Genomic DNA, 20,122 nt, shown 5'->3' with positions numbered 1-20,122 from the left:
TTACTAGATAAAAGAGTCTTAATTGACTTTTTTTTTCCTTCCCAGAACTTTGAATATGCCATCTCAGTGCCTTCTGACCTCCTTTGTTTTTGGTGAAAAGTCAGATGTTAATTTCACTTGGGTTCCCTCGTATGTGATGAGTTGGGGGGTTTTTTCTGGCTGTTTTCAAGATTTTTTTCTTTAAATTTCTCTTTCAACATCTTTAGAATGATGTATTTGGATGTGGATAACTTTATGTTTTTTCTGTTGGGGTTAGTTGAGCTTTTTGGATGAGTAAATTAATGTTTTTCATCAAATTTCACAAATCTTCAACCATTATTTCTTCAAATATTTTTTCTGCTTCTCTCCCTCTCCTTCTGGTACTCCCATTATGCATATATTGATATTCATAATGGTATCCCACATTTCTCTGAGGTTCTGTTCATAGTTCTTCATTCTTCTTTCTCTCTGTTCTTGAGATCAAATATCTCTCTATCTTCAAGTTTGCTGATTCTTTCTTCTGCCAGGTCAAATATACTATTGAGGCTCTGTAGTGAATTTTTTTGTTTGTTGTTGCACTTTTTAAGTTCACACAGTATCTATTAAGTTCTTTAAAAAAATAGTAATAATTTATATTTCTTTAGTGATTATTTTATGAGACATTGTCATCATACCTTCTTTTGCTTCTTTAAACATGGTTTTCTTTAGTTCTTTGAACATATTTATAATAGCTGCTTTGAAGTCTTTGCCAAGTTGGGTATCTGGGCCCTGTCACAGAGATTTCTGTTGACTGCCTTTTTTTCCTCCTATGTATGGGTCACATCACACTTTTTTCCTGTTTCTTTGCATGTATCATAATTTTTTGTTGTTGTTGAAAACTGGACGTTTTAGATAATATATTGTCGCAACTCTAGATACTGATCCCCTTCAACTTAACTTTTTCGTTTATTTTTGAGCTTATAAACTTATTGGTATAGTTTGCTTTTTTATTTGTTTAGTGACTTAGTTAGATTATTTTAGTAAAGTCTATCTCCCTGCAGTATGATATAGATGTTGTTGCTCCTTAGCAGGTGCATGCTTGGTCATTCTGGTGTACACATTCTGGGATGACAGGGATTTTGGACTGTCTCTATCCTTGATCTCTCTGTTAAGTTGCTTGTCTCTGTTGGTATAATCACTAGCTGTTAGGTTCTATTAGTTGCTAGCTAATCACTCTATTGTTTTCAACAATGTCCTGGGGCATAAATTGTTCCATAGTCTGATGATCCCGAGGTAGCTTTGTTGTTGTTGTTGTTGTTATTGTTGTTCAGGAGGGCACAGCTCACAGTGGCCTATGCAGGGATCGAACCAGCAACCTTGGTGTTATCAGCACCATGCTCTAACCAACTGAGCTAACCTCCACCCCAGAGGTAGTTTTTGAGGCAGATCTTTGGGATTTGTTCTGATCACAGGAGGGCTCTTAGCTGTCTTTTTTCCTGGTTCTCTCTGGTACACTACATGTTCTGTAGTCTAGTTTGTTATTCTCACGGACCCACCAGCTTCCTTCTAATTGCTTATTACCAAAATATCCATTGTTTTCCAGAACTCCCTCAGCTTAAACTTCCCCATCCTCTGTTCCAAATAAAATTTGTTTTCTTGTCAAGAGCTTCAAAACTCTCCATTCTTACCATCTGCCTCTTCTTCTGGGAAAAATCTCTGGGATTCTGCTCTCAAACTGGGGGCAGGGACAGCGACTCACTCCTCTTGGAGTGATGATCCTGCTTTATAAGCAGGTCGCTGGGTGGCAGCAAGTAGTGTCTGGTCTTTTTGGTTTCTCCCCCCATCCCCACCTTTGTGGAACAACTTTAAATGGTTGTTTTAAAAGTAATTTTCACCAATATGGTTGTTTTGTTGACGAGTGGGTCAGTGGAGCTCCTCTGCCACCATTCTGGAAATTGTCCCCTAATATGATCTTAATAGCTGTAAACCTTTTCTTGATGGTAACAACATTTTTTTTTTTTTTTTTTTGAGCTTCTGTTCAGAATTTGGTTTCTGATGGAAAATAAATGCAATATGAAGACTAAACTAGAGATGAATTATAGATAGATAAAGGTACTGAGAGATCACTCCTGACCAAATGTAAACTTTATGGAGAGGCTCTGAGAACCATCTCCCTTGTGCATTCCAAGCACAGAGCACCAGCAGATGTTGATCAAAATAAACCACTAAACCAGGTATCAGGAGAAAAAGGTACTAATTCTTAGTTATCTTCCTGGTTTGCTGGGTGACCCCGAGTAAGCCATCAACATCTTCTGAGCTCTAGTTCCCAGGAATAGTAGTGTGTTAAAGTATTTGTCTTACTACTGGTCCCAAAACAGGGAATAAAATTTAGATTGTGTTTATGGTGGAGTGATTTTCACTAATTCTTCCCCAGTCCTTTTCTCTCCTGCTATTTCTTGTGACTGACATCACGCTTCTGGGAAGTATCTGTCTGAGTTTTAAGAGTTATCGCTGCTTTGCATCTGTAAACCCCAGGCTGAGCCTTGGCTCATAATCACCATTTTCTAAACACCTTGAACTTGTTGGAGGAGGAAATGAAGTCACAAAGGCTTATCCCGTCCCTCACGAAATGTTTTAATTTGTGAAAGAAAGGAGATAGGACTCTTGGAATTTCCAGCTCTGATCTTCTGATTCTAGTCTATAATTCTAAGGCAGAATTATGTCTCATCCTCCCCAAGCACTGTCATTTTGGCTTACTTAAAATGAAGTTAGATCAAAGCCCAGGCCCAAGATGACTTCACTGTTAAATTTTACCAAAATATAAAGAATTAATACAAATTCTTCACAACTCTTCCAAAAAATAGAAGAGGAAGGAACACTTCCCAACTCATTTTTTGAGGCCAGTATTATCCTGATACGAAAGCCAGAGATCACAAGAAAAGTACAGAACAATATCACTTATGAATGTAGATGCAAAAAAAATTATCTACATTGTACTAGAAAACTGAATCTAACAACATATTAAAATGACTATACACTCCTAGAGAAAACATAGGACAAAATCTTCACAATATTGGATTTGGCACAGGTAACAAAAGAAGAATAAACAGATTAAAATTCATGAAAACTTTTAAATTTTGTATATCAAAATTTTGTATATCAAAAAGATGCTACCGACAGAGTAAAAAGGCAACATAGAGAATGGGAGAAACTATTTTCAAAGCACATGTCTGGTAAAGAATTAATATCCAGACCATATAAAGAACTCCTGAAATTCAACAAAAAACAAAGAACCCAATTCAAAAATGAGCAAAAGACTTGAACAGACATTTCTGCAAAGAAGATATATAACTGACTAATAACCACATGAAAAGTTGCTCAACATCCCTAACCATTAGGGAAATGCAAATAAAACTATAATGAGGTACCATCTAACACTCGTTAGGATGGCTGCCATCAAAAAAACAGAAAACAAGTGTGACAAGGATATAGAGAAATTGGAGCTCTTGTATCCTGTTGGTGGGAATTTAAAATGGTACCAAAGCTGTGGAAAAACAGTTGGGAGGTTCCTCAACAAATTAAAAATAGAATTACCATATGATCCAGCAAATTCTCTTCTGGATATATACCTAAAAGAGTTGAAATCAGCGTCTTGGATAGATATTTGTATAACCATATTCATAGCAGCATTATTCACAATAGCTGAAATACTGAAGCAACCCAAGTGTCCATCGACAAACGAATACATCAACAAAATGTGGCATACACATACAATGGAACATTATTAAGCCTTTAACAGGAAGGAAATTCTGACATATGCCAAAACCTATAACCTTGAGGATATGCTAGTGAAATAAACCTGTAACAAAATGGCAAATACTGTATGATTCCACTGATATGAAGTCTCTAGAGTAGTCAAAATCATAGACACAGAAAGTAGAATGATGGTTTCCAGGGGATGGGGAAGGAAGAAATGGGAATTTATTGTTTAATGGATATAGTGTCAATATTACAATATGAAAATAGTTATGAAGATGGATCATGGTGATGGTTGCACAACTTATGGATGTGTTTAACACCACTGAACTGTATACTTCAAAATGTTTAAGGTGGTAAATTTTATGTTATGTGTATTTTACTACAATTTTTAAAAATTGGAAAAAAATGACTATACACAATGACCAAGTGGGAATTATCCCAGGAATGCAAGGTTGCTTTTACATCCAAAAATCAATTAATGTAATATACTAGATCAATAGAATAAAGGACAAAAACCACATGATCAGCTCAACACAGGTATAAAAAAGGATCTGATTAAATTAATATCTATTCATGATAAAACCACTCAACAAACTAAAAATAAAACAGAATTTCCTTAACATGACAAAGACCAAGTTAACATCACACTTAACAGTGCAAGACTAAATGTTTTCCCCCTAACATTAGGAACAAGAGAAGGATGTCTGGGCTTGCTACTTCTACCCAAGGTTATACTAGAAGTTCTATCCAGGGAAATTTGGCAAGGAATTGAAATAAAAGACATCCAGATTGGAAAGGAAAAAGAAAAGGCATCTCTCTTTGTAGATGACATGACTTTGTATATGAAAAATCCTAAGAAATCAACTAAAAAACTATTATGATGAATAAAAAAAAGTTCAGCAAGGTTGCAGAGTACAAGATCAATATATAAAAGTCAACTGTATTTCTATTCAGTAGCTATGAGCAATCTCCCCCTCAAAATTAAAAATATAATTCAGGGAGAGATCCAAGATGATGCCGTAGATGAACATCGTGCCTGCTTTTTTCCATGAACACTTTACAACTAAATTATAGAACCAATAAACCTGGAGAACATCTGAAGTCTGACTGAACAGAAATTTTATAGCTAAGGATATAAATAAGAAGCCACGTCCAGACAGATAGGAAGGGTGGAGATGTGAAACGTGCCGGCCCCAAACCTCCATGTGGTGGATGAAAATAGGGACAGATATCTTGGCCACCGAGGTACCCCCCCAGAGGAGCAAAGGACCCCAGCCCAGAGTACTGGTGCTGGGAAGAAGAGCCCCCACAACATCTGGCTGTGAAAAACAGTGGGGATTCCAACTATCTGGGTGGGATGGAAGGTGGCGGGAAACCCAGGTGTCCTCTTAAAGAGTCCGTGCACAGATTTACTTGCAGGCACTCACCTTGGGCTCCAATGGAGGGAAAGTGACTGGGGGAGGGGGGTCAAAGGCATATGGGGAGCAGACTGAGATGTGTGGCTTCAAGGCCAAGGCTGGAGGACAGTCACCACTTTACCTGTGTGGAATCTTCCTCCCCTGCAGCCAGCAGGTGGGCACCATCTTTAATATGTTGAGTCCACCCCCTACGCTTACAGCCAAATCTAAAACTGATTGGTCTGGTGAGCTCTGGGGCTCTGCCCTGCTGATTCACTGGGACCCCGCCCCACCCAACTTCCCCAATGCCAGAGGCACTTTCTCCTGAGCAGCCAGCCCTGCCCAAATTGCACTCTTCCTTGGAAAACTCTCAGGGTCTGCAGGCCCCAAGCAGGAAACCACTGGCCTCAGTGTGCTCTGAGACTTTTGCTGAGTAGCTCCAGACTCAGCACTGGCACCAAACCAGAATCTACATTAAGGTTGACCACAACCCTTCCCACTGTTGTGACTCCCTGAGACCCTACCTCATCCAACTTGCATACTGCACGAAGCTTTATCAGTGGCTGAACCTTCAAGGAGCTGGCAGGTGGCAGCAGGCCTCAGGGTTTCCTGGTTTTTGCGGAGCTACCCCAGGCCTGGTACTGGTGGCAGCCATCCTCGGTTCATAGCATGGCCTCTCCCCTGGGCCTCCAGGTTTAGCAAAGCAGTGAAAGACTGCAGATCGATTTATAGCTCCTACCAGGTATTCCCCGTCTGGTTACAGGTAGTGGGGTGACCTGGGCCTGCACTAGAACCCCTCCCAAGAGACCCTAGAACCAACATACTTGGAGATTGGTTTCAGACCACAGCAGAGCACCACCTAATTAACCCCACAAGTGGCACATACAAGGGCAGTCTCAACAGGCATTAGAACCCGCTGGGGCATATCCCAGTCAGTGCACAGCAGCCCATAAGCTGTGGACGTGGTCAAACCCCACAGCCAATTAGCCTGAGGACCAATCCCACCCACCTCATAAAGAATAAAATACTTAGGAATAAACTTAATAAAAGGAGTTGAAAACTCTTCCTCTGAGAACTACAAATCATTGCTAAAAGAAATTAAAGAATACCTATAGAAATTGAGAGACATTTATAGATCAGAAGACTTAATGTTGTTAAGATGGAAATACTACCAAAATTGATTTACATATTCAACACAATCCCTATCAAAATCCCAGCTGGGTTGTTTTGTATTTTTTGCAGAAATCAACAAGCTGATTCTAAAGTTCGCATGAAAATCCAAAATAGTTCAAAAAAATCTCGAAAAGAGCACAAGTTGGAGGACTGTAATCAAGACAGTATGGTACTGGCATAAAGAGATACAGTAGAATGGAATAGAGAGTTCAGAAATAAAACCTCAATTTATGGTCAATTGGCATTCGAAAAAAGAACAAGTTGGAGGACAGTAATCAAGATAGTGTGATACTGGCATAAGGAGAAGGGAATAGAGTCCAGAAATAAATCGTCACATTTATGGTCAGTTGATTTTTGAAAAGAGTGCCAAGATAATTCAACAGAGAAAGAACGGTCTTTTGAACAAATTGTGCTGGGTCAACTGAATATCCACATGCAAAGCAATGAAAATAGACCCCTTCCTCACACCGTATGCAAAAACTAACTCAGATAGACTGTTGACTTACATATGAGGTGAAACTATTAAAATTCATCAAAATTTAAACTTTTATGTTTCAAAGGATACCACCAAGAAAGTAAAAAGACATTCTACAGAATGGGAGAAAATATTTGCAAATTATGTATCTGATAAGAGACATGTATTTAGAATATATAAAGAATGCTTACAAGTCAATAATAAAAAAGATGAATATACTCGTTTCGAAATGGGCAAAGAATTTAAATAGATATTCCTTCAAAGAAGAGGTGCAAAAGTCCAATAAGCATATAAGAAGATGCTCAACATCATTAGCCATTAGGGAAATGCAAATCAAAACCAAAATCAGATACATTTTCATACCCCCTAGGATGGGGTATAATAAAAAAGACAGACAGACAAGGGTTTTAGAGGATATGGAGAAATTGGAATCTTCATACATTGCTGGTGGGAATATAAAATGGTACACCACTTTGGAAATCTGGCAGTTCCTCAAAAGATTAAACATAGACTTACTATATAACCCAACAACTCTACACCTAGATATACAACCAAAAGAAATTAAAACATATGTCCACACAGGAACTGTGCATAATGGTCATAGCAGCAGCATTCATAGTAACCTAAAATGAGAAACAACCTAAATGTCTACCAGCTAATGAATGGTTGAATAAAATATGATATAGCCACACAATGAATATTATTTGGCAATAAAAAGGAATGAGGTATTACAACATGGACAAAACTTGGAAACATTATACTACATGAAAGCCAGTCACAAAAGACTGATTCCACTTATATAAAATGTTCAGAAAGGCAAATCTATAAAGACAGAAAATAAAGTGGAAGTCTAATTGCTGAGGTCTGATGGAGGAGTTTAAGAGGAAAATGGGAGTCACTGACAATGGCTACAAGGTTTCTTTTTGGGGGTGATAAAATATGCTAAAATTGATTGTGGTTATGTTTGCATAACTGCATACACTAAAAAATATTGAGCTATATAATTTAAATGGGTGAATTGGTATCGAATGTGATATATACTATATCTCAATAAGCTGTTAGATATATAGACATGATAGATGATAGATAGATAGATGATAGACAGATAGATAGATAAACTATTATAACAAGAGGTCTAAGAATACCTAAGCCTATGCTTAGTCTAGGTATGACCTTTACCCCTCACAGTAGAGAGTTAATAGTAATGTAACATTTCGTTAATTAGGTTGCACCTGAAATACTAATGCAGCGCTCTCTGGTAAACTGGCCTACATCTCACAGCCAAGATAGAAGACTTAAGGGGCATATTTCCTTGCCCTAAGCCCAAACCTGAACCTTGCAATTTTATTAGCCTCCACTGGATGTGATGACACTCAAGTAATCAAAAGCATTTGGGAGAACAGAGGAGAACCAAATGACTGAACTTCATAGCATAAGGGAGAATTGGCCTCCTAATACTGAGGCCACCTAGAAAAAGGAAACAGAAGATAGGAGAGGGAAGGGAAGAGGGAGGGAAGGGACGGGGAGGGAAGAAAGGGGACATGAATGGAGAAGATGGATGAGGAGAGGGAAGGGAGAGGCGGGGAGGCCCACTCACCCTACTGCTCCCTGTAAACAGGGCCCTCTGCCTGCAATCAGAGAGTACTGACTGTCTCCTCTTGCAGATTAGGAAGGAGAGGACAGAAAGAAGATCGATGTCCCTCTCCTAGATGCTTTGATGTTGGAGGACGATTCCTGACTGAGATACAGAGATGCCTATAGCAGAGAAGACAGTGGCAAACCAAACCTGAGCAGAATGTCTTGGTGAGTAAGAATGCTTAAAAGTTCCTTGAACATCAAAGACTCATGAGAGGAAGCTGCTCATTTCAAGATTTCCGAGTAAGATTTTAACCCACAAGGAAATGGCAGAATTATTCAAGCGATTCGTGTTTTATAGCAAAGTGACTACAATGGCTGATATAAATGAAGTGCTTGGTGAATGTTATCAGATATTGTGGGCAGGAGAAGCCATCCATGTACTTTCCCAGAGCTTTTAGGAAGAGCCTTGTGTGGTTATTTGTTTCCAAGTCTTCTTCCTTTCTCTTCTGAGTGCACTTCTAGTCAGGGTACCCTGAAGCTCTGTCCATGAAGAAGAGTAAGGATGGGGATGAGTTTCCTATTGATCTAGAAGAGACACAACCCAGAGACTTGCTTTCTGGTGCATTAACTTGTAAAAGGGAAATGACCTACAGGGTGCCTTTGGTGAAAACAGCCCTTTTCCTCTGTTTCGCTTCCAGAACAACAACAGTCTGACCTTTCAGTGCGATGAAGCAGACCACACCCGAGGGAGGATGTGGGGGTGGCTGGGGAGCCAGTTATCATTGATAGCAATGAATCTCTGTGGAGACTTCCTGCACTCGCATTTTGGATTGACCTTTTCCTCTTCACCCTTCTGAATTTTCTTTTTGGCTGCTTTTTTTTTTTTTTTTTTTATGTGTAAGACCTCGGTGAGATTTACGTGACTACGATCACCAACACTCACTCATCCTGTGCCACTCACCTTCTTACCCCTGGAAAGTTGGGCCTTCCAGAAAGCATCACCTCAGGATTAACTCACGTTTTCAATTCAGAACTCCAATCACAGTTTGTACGGACAGGTGATTTGTCCATGGTTCCCCTCTCCTTTGCCAACTTCTAGTACATACAGAAAAGGAATCAGAATAGTATAATGAACATCCGATATAGAACACCTAGATCAAACAATTGCAAAAATGTGCTATATATTCTTCCTTTCTCATCTTTTTTTCTGAAGTAAGTTAAAGCAAGTTATATATGTACATATATTTTGTATACATATTTACATATTTTTTACCCCTAAATAAAATTTATCTCTAAATAATAAACACATCGGTGTTGGGGAAACACAATTCCATTATCACACTTAACAAGATTCACATAATTTTTCAACAGTATTCAATGCCCATCCATATTCAAATGTTCCCTATTTGTTCCCATGGTGTCTTTTTTTTTCAAATTGCGTCGTAAAATATACATAATGTAAAATTTACCATTTTTGCCATTTTTAAGTGTACAATTCAGGAGTATTAAGTCCATTCACAATGTTGTGCAACCCTCACCCTTTCCAAAACTTTTATATTATCCCAAACAAACTCTATAACCTTTAAGAATAACTCCCGATTTCCCCCTACCCTCCGAAAGTCTTTCCAAGAGGTTAATGCACATGAGATCCACATATTTAATTGCTTGTTATGTTTCCTAATGGTCCCAACCTAGAGCTGCCTCCTCTCGACACTCCCACATGCATTTTATTTTCATAACATTAGCTTCTGGATGAGGTAATTATTCGGTAGAATGTCCCCATCTTCTGGATTTGTCTGATTGTTTTCTCATGGTGTTGTTATATTTGTTCTTCTGTCCTCTGTATTTCTTGTAAGCTCAAAGTTAGACCTAAAGGCCTTATGAGAATCAGGGTAAACATTCCGGTAAGAATTCTTTATAGGTAAAGCTGTGTACTTCCTACTGCATCGGATTGGGCTGTACATAATGTCTGGTTGTCCCCTTATTGACGAAGCTAATATTAATCCCTGGGTTAAGGTGAGGACAGCCTGTTAAAAGAAACAGGCTTTTAAAAACAGAGACTGGACTTGCAGAGTTTTAAAATGATTATTCCTACTTTGAATGTTCAGATAAAGGGACTCTGAGTTGTGGCGTGGTACACAGGCGACGTTTATCCCGTATAAAGGATAAGAAGATTAAGACTGAGGCTTTGTGCTCCTTGTGGCGTTGATGCAGGAGTTCAAGTTTATCGCTGAGCGTTTCTGGAATATGAAGTCTAGCAGAGACTATTTTTTCTCTGGGCCCAGAAGAAGGTACCCTGAATTTGGTCATTAGCCAGAATGTAACCATGGGTAAATAGATCTTTGTGCTAACACTTATTAAAGACAGTCAGAACACTTGGGGCATTCAGATACAGGAGAATCTTTTATGGCATTTAAAAATAACTCCTGTTCACCTTCCGCTTCTCCCCTCAACAACAACAACAACAAAAACACTTTAGACTTTAGAATAAAAAACTAAGAAACGGCATTTTTCTAAGGATGCAGAAGAGACAGATCTTTAGCTGTTCCTTGAGTTCTCTTTAAATTTTAGAGTGAGGAAAACCTTTGCATCTGTTCTCTTTCTTTGATGTTCACTTCTTGTCTTTTAGCTGCTCTAACCTAAACTGATTATTGAAAATATAAGCAACTAGGTTAAAAGATTTCATTATTTAAACTAAGAATTTGGGTTTCTAAGTAAAATATATTATTTTTAATCTCCAAATAAATACTTTTATTTTACAGCAATTAAATATCCAAGTCAGTTAAATTCTGTTCAAGGTTGCCCTGTATTTCTGGATCCCCAGAGGGGGTGTTGGTTATTATTGCTTGTTTTTTTGTGTTTATTTTTGTGATTTTGTTTTTCAGCTAGCATGAAAATAGGGGAGTTGTGAATTTTCTGCAAAGCAGGACAGAATTTAACCTTAGGATACTGGACCAACAGTTTTCATTTTATTACTGGAATTAGTACTATCCTGTTTCTCCATTTATTCTGTATTTCTTTTTTTTTTTAAGATTCTGGCTTCAAAGTTACCAAAGCTGGGAAGGGGAGGTGGCAAAGGTCCCTTTAAGGAAATAGTTCTTCCACAGTAGCACTGCTAGAAGACCTAGCAACACATGCCTGTTCCCTCCACTGGGGATTACTACATTTGGTGATGAAGACCTCATCAATAGTTTACAAGACCTAGCAGTCAGCCTTTTCCGTTTCTCTTCTTATTTTCCGCCTATTTATATATACCAACCCCACGTCTTTTCTTCTTATCTCTTACTCCCTTCTCCTCTTCCACTTCCCCTTCCCCTCTCCCCACTCCTTCTTCTCTCCTTGTTCCTTTCTCCCCTCACTCATTCTTTTCACTTCCCTTCTTTGCCACTCATCCTAGGCTGTCATGCTTCGATGACTCCCCCTTTTGCTACCAAAGCTTGTGTTCCCCAAGGATTCCCTGCCTCCCATCAGCCCATGGCAGGTCACTGAATACACAACAGGATCAAAGGAATGGGAGGATGAATCCCAGAGGAGGAGGTCGTGTACGTGAATCTGTATTCTGAACTCCCTCTACCCAACTTCGATTGGTTTTGAACTACTAGCTCCAGTTTCCAGTCTGGGTTCTCCAGGCTCTGGGCATTCTATAAGGATAGCAATCGAATTACTTGAACCACGCCCAGTACTTAAAAAAACAACCACAAAACCTAGAAGACATTATATATGTACTCACAATAAAGTCTGAACAGGTTGACTATGTAATGGAAAGCTTCTTTCCTTTTTTGGGTTAGTGGGGGGACTGGAAGATGGGGAAAGATTATGCCACAGTAACTCATTGTGAAAACTGTATCTTCGTACTAAAAAGAATTTCTGGCTGTGTGTGTTGCCTACAGGAAAGAGAAAGTATACTGGAAAGAATGTGGCTGTAGAGGTGAGGCCAATCAGAATTTAGTTTGTAACAATAAGACTTGGGCTATTTACTTATCCTCTCTGAACCCCAGTTTACTCATCTGCAAAATGGGGGCTAAAGATGTCTAGTTTTCGGCCTACTTGAGGATATTAGATAATGTGTGTGACGTCCTCATTAATACCTGGTACCTAAGAAATACTTAATATGTTTTCTCTATAAATGTGATTTATTTAGTACATAAACATTTTTCAATGAATAAACCTCTTGGGGGGGAAAATGTATCGGGTCGTTGAGAGAAGTTGAGAAGCACTAACATAACATAGTTCTCCCGTAGCAACACCAGTCTCCCCTTAAAAACTCCTGTCAAGTGCTGAGGGCGCTGAGGGGGGGGGGGCAACAAGGAGGCTGCAGGTCCTTTGTGTTGATGAACGAGTCCTGCCTGGAGGGGGATACTCAGTTCCCTAACCACACCTTCGCAACATATCCTGAAGCCCACCTGCTACTCTGCTGGATTCCTACGTGATTGGGGCATGGCTCTGGGGACGAGCTTCAGGAAATACCAGGTCTGCTCCTCGCTACCTAACTGTTTATGAAGACGTGGGATTTTAGGTAGGAAGGCAAAGGAATGGAGTGTCTTGGGGAAAAGGGATAGAAGATGGATGAAGTTTGTGGGAGAGGTGACAGAAGTTAGAGGATCGTCATAGCTGAATTTTCACCCCTTAAAAATGAGGCAATAGAAGTTATAGCCTGAAGAGAAAGGTACTGTCCCAAGTCTGCTTCTTCCATGGCAGCTCCACGTGGATTCTTCTAAAACATTAGACTTTCCCCTAAATCTCTTACCCTTTCCTTCCCCTTAGGCCCTGACTATCACCCAGTTCATCCCTTTTTCTAGGCACTCCCAAGACAGGGAGATTAATTGCCCCCTTTCCATTAATGGGTTCAGGTTTACAACAAGCAGCTAGAAGCTACCTAGCACTTTCTAGAAGCCCTTGTCCCAGGCCCCTGTTCAATGTCATTTGGTGGAGCATCTTTAGAGAGATGACCTGTAGAATCCAACCTTTAAGTTTGGTGTGTCTGTTGGACAGGAAAATGAGTTTAGAATATTCTGTTTTAAGCTAAATGTATCCCTTGTTATTTTAAAGGCTGCAATAAATTGGTTTTTTTAAAAATGTTTTCAATCAGCATGTCTTTATTTATTGTCCTTAACACCCGGAGGCTATTTGAAGAAGGATCTAGTTTTCAAAGTCTAGTAAGTAAACAAAAGTTTCCCAATAGCATCTTCAGGCAAGCACCCAAAGACCTCATTTTTGCCACAGTGCTTGGTTCCCCCATAATTGTTAATTAGGACCGTGCTCAGCAAACCTTGTGTAATCATTTTAAAAATATGCCTCCAAACACAAAGTTACTTACTCATTTATTTTCTTCTTCTTCTTAATCACCATGCTTAGCGAAACACAAAAGCAAAAGCAAAACAGGTTTTGAGTGTGATATTATCTGCATATTAACTCAAACAAGCTGTGTTGGGGGTTCCTGTGATATATAGTTGGGAGATAGTTATTCACTGTTCTCCCAAGAGTATGAAAATGTCCTGAGGGCACTGGTTAGCTGAGCAGAGGCTAGCATGCGTGCATGGCTTCAGCTCTATGGAAATTTCTAAGGCTTTACAATTAACTCCAGAATCCCAATAAATGCAATAGTCCCGGATATTGAGTGTGTTCTCTGATACCTTCTTTAATCTCAGTCCTCTGAGACTCCCGAAATTTACCCTAGTCTTCTTCCCACTTGAAAGTTGGGAAATAGAGCCGTATTAATGAACGTAGGCTAATTATTATAACAGGGGACTTTAAAATTTCAATCGTTTGACCCAACAAAATGTACTGTTCTTGTCACAGTCCAAAATGGGTCGGTAGGGATAGAAGTGTGTGGAATGTGGTGATTTCTCTGCAGTAATCCAGGGACATTGGCTCCTTCCAACTTCGGCTCACCTTCCTCTAGGTTCTCAGAATCTTCTCCGTTCAGCCAGCGGATGGAGAAAGAGCCTACCGAGCATTGCACAGGAGACTCCTTATGGACCAGACCTGCCATTGGCACCAACACTTCCATCCACGTTCTAGTGGCCAAAACTCAGTCACACGGCTCTGCCTAACTTCAAAAGAGGCTAGGAAATATAGTCTAGCTGTGTGCCCAGCTCATAGCAGTTTCTGCCACAGGGGAGACAGGTAGCTTCTTGGGGCAGGCCTATAGTCCTGTTTTGGTGTATTATCAAAGGTGTGCAAAAAAAAAAAAAAAGTACTACTGCCCTATTTTTCAGGTCACTTAATGCCTAGCTTTACCACTAATGTCTTGGTCCGTTTCTGGAAAAAGCCCATCTGTCAACATCACCATAACCTCATCACCACCACCCATCAGTCCACATTGCAAACTTACTTGTTTACATTTAAGACTTTCCAGGGGTTCAGGAGACCTGGACCAAGGCCATGCAGAGGTTGTGACGAAGCTGCTCATGCACTTGAAAGTTGCCCTTCGCATCGTCAGATAGTTCTGCTGACAAAGTCTGGCAAGTAATCCACCAGAAGCCATAGGCAATAGCTAAACCAAACTTCGTCATGTGGGACCTAGGAGGAGAATCAATGTGTTACAAACATGTGAAAAACTGTCTCAATACCTCTTCAAAAACCATGAAAGCATGTTTTTTGTCCATCAATGTATATTTCACGGTTGTCCCGATGCCGTAATTGGCTGCCCTCTTGCTTCCTGCCTCTCTTGTTAACCAACTGACAGAGTATTGCATAGTGCGACATTTTCGAGACATCCATTTGTTCTCATTTACTCACAGGCTACTATTCCCATTGCGGTTTTAGCTTCCTCCAACAATGTTTGTTCATCTTATATAAAGAGGACGATGACATGGACCGTCCAAGTCATGATGTTAAAAGCAGTGACAAGCAGTTTGTGCTGTTTTTCTAATGATGGTGGTGAGTTTTCACTGCCCCATCCACACTCTCCTCTTATCGTCCAAGCTATGCATTTGTTATCTGGCTCACGCAATTAAGGATGCAGTCTTCATTCATGGATTTATTCATTTCTTTACCCATTCATTCATTCTGAGATATTTATTGAGTACCTACTATGTGCCTGACAGTGGGCTAGATGCTGGAATCAGAGCAGAGAACAATACATATATGGTCCCTACTCTGCTGGAGTGTATAGGAGAGACATAATGCTAAATAAATAACAATAATGCAAAATATCAGTTATAATTGTAACATTTATCTGGGAAGCTTATTTTCTTGTTAGCATGTTGGATAACCTTGAATCACCAATAGTTGTGTGTTTTTAAACTGAGATTTTTATTCCTTTGTAAAAACCAGCTTCTTTTCTTTAGGGGAATCATTCGTTCCTTCTTTCAGTCACTGGTAATATTCATTAATTCATTAAATAGCACTGTAAAACTACTATTTACGAACACTATGCTAAGCTTTCCAAATAGAAAAATGAAAAGACAAGATTCTTACCTCAAGGGTCACAGCCCAGTTAAATAGACTGGCATGCAAAACCGCACAGTACATTATGGTAATTGTCATAATGGAGAACCGTGAAAAGTGCAGTGAGGCATAAGAAAGTAGGACCTCAATCTGCCTACGTAGGTCATGGAAGACCTCACAAAGGAGGGGGCACTTGAACTTGAAGGGTGAAGAAGGCTTTGCTAAGTAGACAAGTCAAGGAAGGGTATGTAAAGGCTGGTTGATCATCAATGCTTTCTCATTCCATAGTATGACTTTTTTTCTGGGAAGTGGCCCTACTAATTTCCAATTCCCTTATACATCTAGGAAGGGCCAGGTGACCAGTGCTCATTAATGGGATGTGAGCAGAAGTGAAGCGCATCATTTCTGGGTGAGGTTAAGAAGTGAGTGTGCCTTTTCTTCCGTCGTTTTCCCAACTGTTAGCTCTGGAAGTAAAGAACTAAACCCTAGAGGATGCCAGAGCTGCAAAATAGAAGTACGCTGGGTTGAAGGCTGCTTCCCACACTGAACGGTTACATGCGAAGAACTATCCTTCTATTGTGTTTATCTACTGAGATGTAGCTTGTTTGTCATAGCAGCAAGCTCTACCTTAATTAATACAAGGCAGGCCGAGCAACGTGAACAGTACGTGCAAAGGCTCACCTACGTGAGTGTACAGCACAGAGGACATGCTTAATTAATATTTGATACTGCAGGAAGAAAGTATTATAGGGAGGACAAATAGTCCAGTATTGCCAGAGCCTACAATACATTATTAGTGGGCATGAGGGGAGGGTGGCTGGATAGATGCGGCTGATCACGAAGAAACTTGAATGCATGCTGAAGAACGTAGGTTTACTTTTGTGGGAGGACGGAAGCCAATGCCGACTCCTGGAAAGGTGAGAGGCATGATCACTGGAATACCAGCATCTCTGAGAAGCACAACACCCAAGAGCCTGCTTTCATTTTCTTTAAAGGTAAAACGCTAATCCAAAGATGAAAGATAGGATTTCAGAACCGGAAAACGTCACTGTCTAGTCAAACCTCATTTAACAAACGAGGAAAGTGAGGCCCAGAGAAGCTAAGTATGTCTGCCAAGGTCACCCAGCTAAAATGCGGCAGAGCCGGGGACGAGAAGGCCAGTCTCTTGTCGCCAGCCGTTCAGCATCGTTCTTTCCACGGCACCACAGTGCTTGGAAGCGGTGGAGACCAGCTGGTGTGCCTGTGTGCTCAGTTCCCTAATGAAGACATCGGGGATTAGGAGGCAGGGTCGTTTCCATGGAAGGCTGTCTTCTCTGTAATTCCTCATCTGGCTTGAACCACTCTTTTGGAATGGTTCCATCTCCCTGCATCACATTTCCCTGGAGGACGACTGGGAATGTGCCTGGAAACCTGTGGGAGGCCTTGCCCTTTCTGAGCTTTTGTCGGGAAGATAAGAAGAAAGGAGCAGTGGTTTGAGCTCCTGGACATGCTCCCTGGTCCTTTGGCATCTGGTGAGGTGTTGGCTCTCTCCGTGGCTGGCTCATCCCTCCAGCTGACTGTGCTTCGGGGGTCAGATCAACACATCTTCTTCAGCTTGTCTGTTTAAAGGGTCAGCCCTTATGGTGGGCATCTTAACATCATTTTCTTTTCATCATTTCACGACTTCTGGTTTTCATATTATTCATTACAATTATTATTTTACTCCATGTGCTACCCAAGGCCATATGACAATATATTTGTTTTTGAATAGCAAGTGGGGGCAAAGGGACCAGTCTCAGGGAAGCATGACATGTGGTCTGACCCAAGGAGGACAGAATATTACTGAATTAGTTTACAACTGGGGGAGCCAGAGCAGAAATCAGGGGAAAAATTTCTTGACGTTTTTGGTCTAGAGTTTTATAATCTCCTTGTTCTTTGTCCTTTGGTTGTTTCACCTTTGTCTCCCTTGCGTGTTGCTCAATTGATAGCTTACGTGGTTAGGATGAAGTCTTAACAAAACGAGATTGCTACCTCAATCCCTAAGCAGTGTCTTGGTGGCCCCCAAAGACAATGTCTGATGCAGCGCAAAGTGCTTGGGCTTTGAAGTCAGAGAGACATCGGCCACTCACTAGCTGTGAGACCTTGGGCAAGTTTCTTAACCTCTCTGAGCACCAGTTTCCTTTTATGTGAAATGGGAAAATACTGTCCACTACCGGGGGTTGCTGCGGGGATTAAATAAACTAACATATGTAAAGCTCCAATCCCCATCCTGGGATTCAGGTTAAGATGAGAAATGAGACAAAGAGTGAGCAGATAAAGACCAAAACGTTACTTTTACTGCCAATCAAGGCTGTTTATGATGAGATATAACGGGATACGAAATACTAAATGAGTTTCAGAATTAAGTAGACTTACTCATCCAGTCACAGGTAACATTTGACCAACCTTCATGCTGGCGCTGAGGGTTGGGGTAGGAAGGGGATCCTGCCCCCAGAGGAGCAGAGTCAGGTGAGATCCTCACTGTAGGCAGGTACATACTTAAGAGGAAGGAAGGAGGAGCTAAACTGAGCATGCCCCGTGTAGGCCTCACAATTCCCCAGTCAGATTAAGCCCCTCCTCTAAGGAGGAGGAACAAGAGGAGTGGAGAGCAGCCAGGCATGTCAGAGCTCTCTGAGGAAGGAAAACCCAGAAACATTTTCCCCAGTATTTCCCTTCTCTTGCCCCACCCCCATCTGTGCCTGTTACTTCTCAGCCACTGTGCCCCTGAAGGACACAGATGACCATGTGCCATTGTAGGCAGCCTCAGAGCACAAAAGGCTGGGAGAAAGGTGCGGGAAAGGGAGGGAGAGAAAGGTGGGGTTGAGTCATTCGTAGAGAAAGAGGGGTGGGCACCGGAATCCAGAAAGAAAAGCCTGCATTCAGAGTGTGGGGTGAGAGGACTGAAGGGAGCATCAGTGTTTAGAGAACTGTTCTAGACATGAGGGCACTGCAGAAGCATAATCGGAATTTCCAGGCATGGGGGAGGAGCCAATGGCCAGATCTCAAGAGGACATGTGGGCAACAGGATTCCAACAGCACTTGGATGTGACCGAGGACTCCCAGAACTGTGTCTCCTGGAGATGGTTCTCAATACTGCAGTGGGTTAGAGACCCTCTGCCCCAGTTTTTAACCTTTAAAATATAAGCATATTTTGTGAGTTTAAAAAAATAATACATGCCCACTTTGGAAAATTCTGAAATACAAAAAGGTAGAGAGAAAAAAACCCAAAACAACCTGTAATCTCAGCACAAAGAAAAAGTTAATGTTGGCTTCGACTGTATTTCTATTGTCTTTCTTCTATGCGTATCATCACACACATATGATGATTGGGTCTATACTTGTTAAATTTGCACGCTAAAATGTTTACTTCATATTATAAGAGAATCATTCCCCCATGTTATTAAAAGTTCTCCAGTCATTAAACATCATTTGAAATGACATTTTCTCAGGTTTTAAGCACACCTGGATCAATCTCCACCAATTTATGAAAATCCCGAGGGTCTGGAGAGATCTGCCTCTATTTACCTTCCTGTGGGTAGGTGAATGGGGCCTCCTCAAAGGCCAGGGCTCTACAGGGCCTGTGCATGGAAACTATTGCATAGTACTTGATCTTCTGGAGAGTTCTCACATGTCTAACAATTGATGACATGAGTGATCAAAAGATACCACCCTGAAAAATGCAATAATTCAAAGTATAGGCCTTTCTCAGACATGACATCATTGTTACTTATTCAAAAGAACCACTGTATTAGTTTGCTACAGCCGGCATAACAAAATACCACAGGTTGGGTGGCCTAAATAACAGAAATTTATTTTTTCACAGGGTTGTAGGCTAGCCCATGTTTTAACTGGGTTGTCTTTTTAGCACTGACTTATAATAGGTTTTTATATATTCTGGATAGAACTTTCTTGTCAAATATACCATTGGCAAAGGTTGTCTCTAAATCTGTGGGTTGTCTTTTTACTTTCTTGATGGTGTTCTGTGAAGCACATAAGTTTTTAATTTTGAAGTACAGTGTATCTATATTTTTCCCTTTTGTTACTTCTGCTTTTAGTGACATATCTAAGAAACCACTGCCAATTCCAAAGTCATAAAGGTTTACTCCTATGTATTCTGCTAGGAGTAACTTTACATTTAGGTCTATGATCTATTTTGAGTTAATTTATTTGTGTGGTGTGAGGTATAGTCCAACTTACTCTTTTGCATGTGAATATCCAGTTAACCCAGCACCATTTATTGAGAAAACTAGACTTTCCCTATTGAATTGTCTTGGCACCTCTGTCAAAAATCAATTGACCATAAATGTGAGGGTTTATTTCAGGACACTCAATTCAATTCCATTGATCTAAACATGTATCCTTATGCCTTATG

General features: G+C 40.4%; 1 protein-coding gene and 1 long non-coding RNA gene across 8 annotated transcripts in view; one reads left to right on the top strand and one right to left on the bottom strand.

The window, feature by feature from the left end:
* The window catches only part of MKLN1 (muskelin 1), a 283,551-nt gene that overhangs the window by 97,315 nt on the left and 166,114 nt on the right, over window positions 1–20,122 (top strand). For 2 of the 5 annotated variants that reach the window (XM_074315599.1, XM_019751074.2), the window contains exon 3: window positions 8,427–8,565. The exons of 2 other annotated variants lie outside the window; for them this stretch is intronic. In XM_074315599.1, the coding sequence (XP_074171700.1) occupies window positions 8,558–8,565 (8 nt within the window). In that variant the 5' untranslated portion in view covers window positions 8,427–8,557. The remainder of the gene's footprint in view (window positions 1–8,426; window positions 8,566–20,122) is intronic. One more of the 5 variants, XM_074315597.1, reaches the window with a different exon arrangement.
* LOC109457907 (uncharacterized) overlaps window positions 1–20,122 on the bottom strand; it is an 80,031-nt gene that overhangs the window by 30,742 nt on the left and 29,167 nt on the right. For all 3 annotated transcript variants that reach the window (XR_012490433.1, XR_002139120.2, XR_012490434.1), the window contains 2 exons: window positions 14,675–14,862; window positions 9,302–9,435 (listed from right to left, as the gene is read on the bottom strand). This is a non-coding gene — a long non-coding RNA (uncharacterized LOC109457907). The remainder of the gene's footprint in view (window positions 1–9,301; window positions 9,436–14,674; window positions 14,863–20,122) is intronic.

Source organism: Rhinolophus sinicus, linkage group LG11, assembly GCF_036562045.2.
Source record: "Rhinolophus sinicus isolate RSC01 linkage group LG11, ASM3656204v1, whole genome shotgun sequence".
NCBI classification, from domain to species: domain Eukaryota; kingdom Metazoa; phylum Chordata; class Mammalia; order Chiroptera; family Rhinolophidae; genus Rhinolophus; species Rhinolophus sinicus.
Note: the sequence above shows the minus strand (reverse complement) of the source record. Positions and strands in the feature narration are given on the sequence as shown.